General features: G+C 36.2%; 1 protein-coding gene across 1 annotated transcript; it reads right to left on the bottom strand.

Annotated features, from left to right (window-relative positions):
* Nucleotides 1–2,490: 2,490 nt before the first annotated feature.
* LOC100262567 (uncharacterized) lies at nt 2,491–7,270 on the bottom strand. Its single transcript, XM_010666228.3, has 5 exons — nt 6,671–7,270; nt 6,403–6,517; nt 5,500–6,138; nt 5,198–5,378; nt 2,491–3,069 (listed from the first exon to the last, which is right to left on the bottom strand). Exons 1-5 carry the CDS (start codon nt 6,745–6,747, stop codon nt 3,044–3,046), a joined length of 1,038 nt encoding a protein of 345 aa, XP_010664530.1. The 5' UTR covers nt 6,748–7,270; the 3' UTR covers nt 2,491–3,043.
* Between the last annotated feature and the right edge of the window lie 3,132 nt (nt 7,271–10,402).

Here is a 10,402-nt window from a genome sequence, read left to right as displayed (position 1 = left end):
ACCCTACTCCAGAATTAAAGGACAATAATTCCAACCCTAATGGTTGCTCACCTTCCATCATTAATCCCCCTTTCCATCCTTACAACTTTTCTTTTCTTTTCTTTTTAAATTTCTTGTACTAAAATTATACATGAAACTTTAAAATTTTAAACGTCTTTTCTTAATTTAAAATCATTTTTTCTTTATTCCAAAGAAAAAAAAAATGGTCACGTCATTTCACCTAGGTAGATTGTGTCCACATCCAGGCCATGGTGTCCATGGTACTTTATGCCCCACAATTTCAAACATCGAGGGCATTATTAACAGTGATTCATACAATAACAAATGTTAGGTGATAAGCTTCAATTTGATCGTCTTTCTGGGGGGCGCGCATGATTTTGAATTAGAGCCATCTTCATAGCTTGTTTAATTTTCTGCTCATGTGGAACGTGGGAAAGTCCTTCAATCAATTATTAATACAAAAGAACAATAAACAGGAAATATCCCAGAAGCCTCTACCCTCAGGTTTTGCTTTCATGAGAAAGAAGGCAGCCTTAAATTCCACAAGTCTACCCTGCAAGTCGATGGAAGTAGTTCAACAATAAATGTGTGTTCCAATTTCCAAAAATGCCCTAGGATTTAGAAGTACAATAATGCTTTCCTTTAAAGATGGGTTCAAGTCTTTTCGTAAATAATTTACTATTATGCCCACAGGGCCACAGGTAGATACAGGCACACCATCGTCTTGTATTAGTTGTTTACTTGTTTTGAGGGCCGAGGGCTGAGGCCTCTGGTCCCTCTCCAAAACCTGGTCAGTGGTCATGCCTTTTGACTGCAATTAAAATCAACCCATGACTGACGACTTTTCCTTGCTCTCCAATCGTTCCTTTCACAAATCGCAAATCATTCTTTCTTTGTTTTTACCCTCAAGTCAACAGAGAAAGCAGCCACGGTGTCTTCCATGATTATTTTGGCAAGACAAAGATAACAATGGAATGAAAATTAAAATAAGGTTTAGACACCCTCAAAGAGTGCCAAAGTAATTAATTTTATGCAGGACCTTTGCGCATTTCCACGGGTCGTTTTGCCAACTTTTGATTACAGAGGACAGAAGAAAATTTTACATCTCATGAGAATTCCAGGCTTTTTCACAATTCCCAATTTCCCACTAAGCATTCATTCTCTCTCTATTTTCTTGATTTTGATAGACTTCAAACTTCACAATTCCTGAATTCCCGGCTTTTTTCGATTTCCAAAATGCATTGTTTTCTCTATTTTGCCCTTGGAAGCGGGCAAGTAACCGCGGCCCGGGGGAGTCGATACCAGCTTCCAATTCCATCTTCCGGTCTTGAAAGCCCTCGGCTTAGTGTCGGCGAAAAGAAGGGAGTCTTTTATCACCCTGTTCTACTTTGATTGAAAGAGGTTTCGTACAATCTAAGAGTATGGAGGGAACCCACTTTAACGCCACATCACTTGGTACGAGGTGGATGGGTCAGGAATCAGGATAAGATTCCTAAAATTTTTATGCGAACATATACAGGCCCCAGTATAGTTTGAATTATGACCTATAATTCATTAACCAAGGCGGTCCAAACCAACAGCCAGAGGGGTTGGTGGCATCTTCTTTATTCGGATCCTCACCTTTCATATCATTTCAATCATGCACTCCCTGTCCCAAAAATAAGCGTAAGTCCACATCAGATACAAGGGTGGACTTATAATTCAACACGCCCTTAATAAAGTTGCAGGAAAGATCTAGTAAATTGCACAGGGATGATTGATTTACATACAGTTAAAGCAGATTCTAAACCCATTCAACATACCTTTGTACTAAAGGTTAGGGAAGGTCCATACATAAGTATGCCTGATTTTACTTGCCTGTATAAATTTCTTTTTCAATTTTATGAACATTTCAGCTACAAAGTGCAACAAAAACACATCACCAATTTTGCATCCAAACATTTCTTAGGGTACCAAATGTGTGACGCACAGGCTCTTCAAGGAAATCTAGAATACCAGACACCCAATCCCTTTCAACCAAAGACCAAGAGAACAGTGGAATGACGCAATCTGTTTGTGCCAATCTTAGGCTGCAAAATATTTGTTCATCCACAATTGACGTCTTTCATGGTTCAAATTTCTCACTCCAAATTACAATATTACCCATCTCAAATTCAAAGTATTTTTCCCTGAGAACTAAAAAATAAAAAGAAGCCCTCATTACAAATGATATTTTCTTTTCTCCAAAATATCAACTTAAAGAAAATTGAGACTCCGTCCCAAGTACTTTTTCTCAGAACTACCAAACAAAAAGAAGCCCTTACCACAAAATATAGTTATTTCTCCAAAATATCAACTGAGAAACACTCGGAACTATGTGTTTGTCATCCCTATTTAAGTCATAATAATAATAATAATAAACCGATGCACAAATAACATTCAAGCATGACTCCTATTCAATGGGCATCACATTGTGATGGAAAGAGAGAGAGAGGGAGAGAGATTGGGATATTCAAAGCAATAAATTACAGATTTCCATATATTGAAAAAACATGATCTAACACCAACTTTCTGCTTGTCTATTAATACTTCTTCCTATCCACAAGTGCTAGTTGGTTATAAAGAGAATACAAAAGGAATGGATAGGACTTCAGAACTTGTTCATGCTACATGAGTTATACTCACAAAAAAATAATGCAGTCCCAGGAGGAAAAAAAATCATATGATTTACATGATCCCGCAGGTGGCAAAATGGTAGCACTTTCTTAGTTGACTTACAACTCTTGTTTGGCTTTCTTTTGCCATCTCCTTGACTAATACTGATTATACAACACAATTTACCCTTCATCAAATATGTCAAAAATGGAAAAAGAAATGCAAGGGAGAAGTGGTTGCCAGGAATTTATGGTGCAATCACCCATCATGTCACATCAAAATGACCAAAAGGACGCTCATCTTCATCCTCTGGCAGCATAAAGGACTTGCAACACCATATTTGCAAGAGCGACGTGCTCAACATGCAGCACCGACTACGAAGTGCTGAAAAGAATGTATAGCTCCTTTTCTACATTGCATACAATGCAATCAAAACTGCAGAAAGAACCAATTATACAATATAAGCTTTCCACGAACTGAAAGAACCTTTCACTTAGAATCAAAAGTGCTTTTAAACACAACTTAATATGAGAATGAATTGTGCATATACAAAGTCAATATTACATTTGGAAACAAATTCAACAAATAAACCTTTTAATGCCATTTGAATTTGTCTGCTATTTTTCTTGGTGGCCTTCAGATGAGTTTACTGCACAATTTGTTTTGATACCATTCTTAAAATAATTCCTAAAAGGAGGTCGTACATTTAACTGCACAATTTCTAGGAAATAATTTGAACTAACTTATTTATCCAACTTTACTGTTTCCACACAGAACAATGGTTTATGGACCTAAGTGGTAGTTTAATAAATTGAATGATGATAATGCCAAAAGCATATAAGATCAAAGCTTATTTATGAATCTCTTGAGTTTCCATTATAACTTCAGTGATGACATAAGGAGCTAAAATGGAGTTAAAACACAAGTATAATACTAGGACGGCAATCAACCCTGTATGTTCAAGGAAAGATTGTATCACCACCATGTATCAAACACATTAACACACATTCGTTAAAGTGAATGCATTAGGGCTTCCTACTACATAAGAGAAGACTTGCCAGGGACTTCCCACTGCAGTAGGACTTCCTTCAGCTTCAAGAAATCACTTAAAAGCTAAATTACTAAACTACAAGGACAATTAATATAACGGCAACTGGGTATTGGATACTGCACAAAATACTAGGAGCAGGATGAACAAAAAGAGTAACCATTGAAATGCAGCAAAGCTTTATGAGACCTGGATGTCTAAACAGCCAACCACATCTGAGTTATTTCCCCGTATGCATAACAGGCTTGCTTGAACCAAGAGAAATTCTATCATATACCCATAACACAAAACATGGTACCAAGGAACAAACAAAAACTGGAGGAAGGAATCCAGAATCATCTCACAGGGTGTCAAGCCAGCATAATCTCTTTCTATGAGTCGATCTGTCAAAGTGACCCTGATTCTATACAGAATAAGTTCAATTAGTGTTATCTGTAACATTCCAAGCACCTCTGAATTAATCTCTCAAGATATTGATCAACAAAACTATAGCTCTCAGTATGGGATTTGAGGCCTGAGGAGAACCACTTAGTTGAGGGGAACGCTGTGTTCACCACAATTTTTTATAGTGCATCATGACTTGGCAAAAGAAACATGACTGAAATTTTGTTTCATTTTGGAGTAAAATCTTTTTAGTACTCCCTGCAACATTCCAATACTTCTATATGAAGCAAAACTTTACTGGCAAATTGTTTAACCAAGAAACTGAGTTAGCATGTATTAACATACATGGCCAAACACAAACAAGTGAAGAACTAATGCGCAATGTTCCAAGAACTATCAAAATGAGCTATAGGGTGCCCATAACTCAGACAAGGAAGCTGTAGCTTGGGTTCTCCCTTTAATTTTTTGTGTCTTTCTAACCCCAAACAAAACTAAACAACATCATCTCCTCAATCGAGCATACACATACACATGAACATGTTAAGAAGTGCGTCCTAGACAAGACTAAAATCTGACTCATAAGATGCATAGTTCACATTTTGTGAACTGCACCTCTAGGTCGAACTTCAGGATGTTTTTCTAAAGCCTCACTTCAAGACAAGCCTGAGGCATAACCCATGCCCTTTTAAGCATTAGAAAGAACATTAAGGGAAATAATGAAAGAACCAAAAGATGATAGAATATAATCAGTCACATAGAACCTTTCTAACTAATCACACTCAATTGCCACAATAATCCAAGACATTTTTTCCACTCATAAAAAGGTAATAATTTTATTTTTTTGATAGACAAAAAAGACAAGATGAAATTTGTATTACGGCAAGCTGCAGTTGTTGCTCCTTTTCTCTCTCTCTCTGGCAGTTGGGGGGGGGGCAGCAAAAAACAAACCAAAACACATTTAAGCTTGTAAGACAATTTTAATCATGTCTAGATAAACATTGTTCCACCTCAATAAACAATGGTGCAATGATTGCTGAAAATCATAATATTGAGGAAAAAAGGTAAAGGATCCATATACATATGATAAATGTGTGAAACAAAATGTTCCTAGATAGAGTTAGGGAAACACACCAATCAAGCAAAGGAGAGCGATCCAAAATGTCACTTGAATAGGCCGACTATATTGCATTTGATACTGAGACCTTTGAAGCTGTCTTTGCATAGCTCCATACCAGCCATAGAGTTGTTTGTCATAACAATCATCACAGCCATCTAGACAACTCTTGCCTTTTTCATAGCATGTACTGATGCCCTATGGCCAAAAGAAAAAAAAGGACTATAATAATCAACACGCAATATTAAATATAAGAATCTGGCTGGAAAATCTACATATCAACAGTGTTAACTAATGTAAGGATGGATTAAATACTCACCGGACTAATCTGAGGCCGTAGGAATGCGGAATCACCTTCTTGATGGCGATCCATAACCTTCAATTTCCTGAAACCATTCTTTGGCCATTTCAGCTTGGATGAGCAGTCCATGGTACACAGGAGCCCCGAGACACTTGGTACCTTTCGAGGTGGTACATAAGGTTGCCCATTGAACAAGCTCTGTTGAACACCATCATCAGCAACTGCAATCTTCCAGGCACCAATGTCGGCATTAGCACTTGCTGTCCTCCTGTGTCCAGTCAACTTCTCCTCCCTGGACTCCAATGAACCCCACTCAGTTAAATAACATGAATTTTTGGGACATTCAGGCACCGATTCTTCATCCACCTCTTTTGGGTTCACAGTTTCATTATCCATTCCCATGATTTTTACAGTGGTTTTGTCTTGTGATAGTGCTGGTCCTGTCAGAAATAATGCAAGTTCATCACGTTCTCCTTCATCTAATCGCACCCAAGGGATTGATGACCTGCCTTCAGAGGCCGCTGATTCTTGTAAAGAACTTTCTATTGTTGAAACCTGGTTTCCAATTGCACCAATGAACTGACAATGCCTGTCTCTTGCATCGTCAGCTGAGCTATCTTCATAAGTAGACCCAACAGCCCGCTCAAACTCCTCCAACTGCATTCACAGTGCAAAGGAAAAGGAAGAAATAGCAATTCCAAATGAGATACCGGCTTGATTCCCATGTGCATTACATCACAATCCTCATATCATAGGAGCCATTGACCACAATGCCCCAAAAGAGGATAGGATGCATTGTTTCCCATGCGAAAATATGAATATCTAACAAAAATGACACATTTGGATCCAGATTCCACTGTTCTTAATGTGCACAACGCATATAGATACACATATACAGGGAGAGAGGGAGAGAGAAAGCACCTGCCATTTGGTAGTGCCGAGGGCAGTGTGTAGGTCCCTTTGGAGTTGCTCAGAGTTCCACATTTTAGAAGGTTCCTTGGAAGAGTGGATCCATGTTCTATATGTAGATGCCATCCTTCATAAACCAATAACAATCAAACCCAAAACCCAAAACCCAAAATCATTTCACCGGTTAATCTTATACCGCAAATGAAAACTTCAAGAAGATAGAAATTATAAACTGCAAAGGGAATGAACAAATGAAACCAAAATGAACAACAATCGGTACCTGTCTGCAGATTCCTGTACTTCCTCCGCCGCAGAGAAAAAGGGATCCTTCTCCCATCGCTCAAAATCCGATCCCATCTCAATTATCCCTTGCTTTAATTGAAAAAATTAAAAATAAAAGGCGAAACAAAAAATTGGCAGGGAAAAAAAAAAATCAGGATCCTTGAAGAAAACCCTAGATCATTGGGAACTTTTAATAGCGTGAGAAGATTTGGGGAAACATGGAAAGTGCAGATAGATGGATGATTGGGAGAGAGATTTGGGCTGTTTGGGAGGTGCACGTGGAGGTTGGAGCGCGTGTCGCGGCTCAACTATAATATTATCGTAATTCGTAGGCGGATCACAGCGGTCATACGATCAAACTCGGAGGCGTCGTCACTGACGGTCAAAACTGGTGTACCACAGCCACCGGACATGCCCCTCTGCCATTTTCCACCCTCTCTTTTTTAATATTACTTATGAATACGTTATGGGACGCGGTTAGGAAGCTGCAAGCCGTGTGATGAATTAAATTCATAATTTTTTGTGGCAAAAATAGTAAAGTACGTGGGCAGGGGTTCTATGTGCAAAATGCTGTCACTTTTTATTACTGCATGTTTCCTATTTAGCATTTGAACCTCCACTTTTGACTGTTAGAAAGTTCCAGAATCCATGATCGAATGACATAACCCAACTATTCGAGTAATACTAAACTGAAGAAGCTTCACGCATATTTTTATTTTTTCTTTAAATCATGTTGATATAAAGGGATGAGAACCGTCCAAAAAGACAATATTTTATGACGCCTATCTTGTATGGTTGATCAAATTTATTAAATAGAGGAAAGAATCGTACTTTGATGTTGTTTTGGCTGAGCTCTGAAGATGCCCAAAAGTTTTCATTAGCGCTGTCTATAAGAAACTTTCAGCTCATCCCACTTACTTAGAACGAAAAACCAACCGTAAAAGATCAAGAAAATCCTTACAAAAGCGAAAAACCAACACTCATGTGCTTATACATCGGTTTTAATGAGTTTTTGATATTAGAATTCACGAGTTGTATCATCACTTTCAAATTGATCAAACCGAAGATTTTTGGGCATCTTCAAGCTCCTAAAATCAATTTCATAAAATAACATGAACCACATCATGAAGAATTTGTATAGTGATGATTAAAATAATTTTAGTGATGGTAAATTGTATAATTCATTACCAAATTTCATTATGATTATACATGCATGCAAAATCAATTTGAATTTAAGTTTTATTTTGAACTTTTGCTCTTCAAGTGAATATCACTTAAGAATGGTGAGAAAAATCCATTGGATTTGATCTATAATCGGATAAGGAGGGGATGAGGACAAAAAATTTATAAACTCGAAATAAATACAGGATTTTATTACTCATTAGAATTTTGTATGAGAATAAGGAAATTGTTTTGTACTAAATCAAAATTTGATTAATCTCAAATTTGATAATAATAAAATAAGATTTATTGTTGTGATCAAATAAATAGTACCAAATATGCTTCTAGAAATATTAAAAGTAATTAGAGTTGTAATTATACGTACCTTATCCCTCCACTACTACCACAGACTCAAAAAAAAATTCATAGTTTTAGTTTCATCGCATATGTCATAGTGTCAGCTTTTCGAATTACAAATAGAATTCGGGTTACTAAACTCTAACAATTTTGTTGATCTATACCTTGAGAGATTGATTTAGAGGTGCTTGGAATGTTAAGACGATATTAGTTGAGGTTATTCTGTTTAGAATCGAGATTGCTTTGACAGATCGATTGACTAAGAGAGATTATACCGCTTGCCACCCTGTGAGATGATTCTGGATTCCTTACTCCAGTTTTTTTGGTTTGTTCCTTGGTACCATGTTTTGCATTATGGGTATATGATAGAACTTCTTTTGGCTCAAGCAAGCCTGATCTGTTATGTATACTGGGAAATAGCACAGATGTAGCTGACTGTTTAGACATCTGGGTCTCATAAACCTTTGCTGCATTGAAATGGTTACTCTCTTTATTCACAGTGCTTCTAGTGTGTTGCGCAGTACCCAATACCGAGTTGCTGGCATATTAATTGTCCGGTTCGGATAAAGAAGTGACTCAGGAAACGGCAAAAGCTCTTCTAGTTCAGTAATTTGGCTTTTAAGTGATTTCTTGAAGCTGAAGGAAGTCCTAGTGTAGTGGGAAGTCCCTGGCAGTTCTTCTCTTATGCAGTAGGAAGTCCTAGTGCATTCACTAAGGCTATGTTTGGTTCCCGGAAAGTACAAAGGAAAGAAAAAAAATGCTAAGGAAAATGATTTTCTCATATTTGGTTATCCTATGAAAAATATCAAAGAAAATCAAATATAATTAAAACTAATTAAAAACTTATGTATTTTTAAATTATTTAATCTTTATATTGATGAGTTAAAATAAATAAAATGAGTTTGAAGTAACAAAAAAAATAATTTATCAACTTTTAATCTATTTTTTTATTTTCCTTCACTTTTTCTTTCCTTCTACTTTTCCTTTGTATTTTCTTTCCCTCGCATTTTCCCTCAAATTTTCCGGGAACCAAACATAACCTAAGCGTTCCCTTGTAAAAAAAAATTGGTTTTCTCTTTTGAAAATGAGGTTTTTTAGTGAATGCGTGTTACTGTGTTTGATCATACGGGGTTGATTGCCATCATAGTATCATACTTGTGTTTCAACTCCAGCACCTTCTGCCATCAATTCACATTCATAAATGAGCTTTGATCTTATATGCTTTTGTTATTATTGCCATTTACTTTGTTAAACTATAGCTTGGGTCCATATAAGCCATAGTTCTTTGGAAACAGTAAAGTTTGAAAAAATAAGTTCTTCGAGGCAGAATTATTTCCTATAAGACAAAATTATCTCTTCTAAATTATGCTTATTAGCACACTAGGATCATACATCTTATTGTTTTTAAATTATCTTTATAATTTGATGATTTCATATTTTCAATTAAAATCCGTAGTCAAATTTTTTTAAAAATTTGTTTTAAAGGTTTTAAGAGGGGTTAGACAAGTTGCTAGAGGTTATAGGTTTCAAATTATGCTTTTTAAGCACTTCATAGTGTAGTCGGTTGAACTAGAGTCTCAAATAATTGAAGACTAGTTGAGTTCCAATAGAGGGTTGGTTGAAGTTCCGACCTCCAATAGTTGAGACCCAATTGGGAGATGTTTCAGTTTATATTTCTATGAATGTAATTTCCATTACAGATGTACAAATATTCTTATTCGTTAATTTATTCATTGTTGAAATTAGGTTAGCTATTAATGTGGGTATTTTCGTCTCTAGAGTAGGATCTACGACCTTTTATGAATGTCAACTAAGTATCGTAAGTAAATTGCTCTCGGTTGTTCAATCATTTGAAAACTAGAGTTATTATTTGATAAATGATCACTATGAGTCAAATTCAATATAATCTTATCAATCATTTTCTCTATCATTAAGGGGAAGAACATCCTCCAAATAATTCAAATCAAAACAATTGGATGTCTGACTCAGGCGTATATGACATGACCGATCAATAAAAATACTTCAACACTTCACCTTTATCATATATTCCAATAGCTACTTTCCAAAACATTAAATACTCAATGGATAATGAATTGGTCGAACTAGTTTCTTGATTGGTTGACTGCCAAACTCACCTAATGGTTAGTTTGGATTCCAAACCTTATCTAAAAGCTTCAAACATTTTTGTTTTAAAGAGTAAAAGTTTAAATTT

This window comes from Vitis vinifera, chromosome 18, assembly GCF_030704535.1.
Source record: "Vitis vinifera cultivar Pinot Noir 40024 chromosome 18, ASM3070453v1".
Lineage (NCBI taxonomy): Eukaryota > Viridiplantae > Streptophyta > Magnoliopsida > Vitales > Vitaceae > Vitis > Vitis vinifera.
The sequence above is the reverse complement of the archived record's forward strand: the minus strand, read 5'-3'. Positions and strand labels throughout refer to the sequence as shown.

What these genes read in the sequence shown, in the direction of transcription:
- LOC100262567 (XM_010666228.3), bottom strand. Translation starts at nt 6,747, where the DNA reads ATGGGATCGGATTTTGAGCGATGGGAGAAGGATCCCTTTTTCTCTGCG. An exon ending in TACGGCCTCAGATTAGTCCG is followed by an intron (nt 5,379 to 5,499) that starts GTGAGTATTTAA and finishes TTTTGGCCATAG; the next exon opens with GGCATCAGTACATGCTATGA. An exon ending in CGCTCTCCTTTGCTTGATTG is followed by an intron (nt 3,070 to 5,197) that starts GTGTGTTTCCCT and finishes TTCTTTCTGCAG; the next exon opens with TTTTGATTGCATTGTATGCA.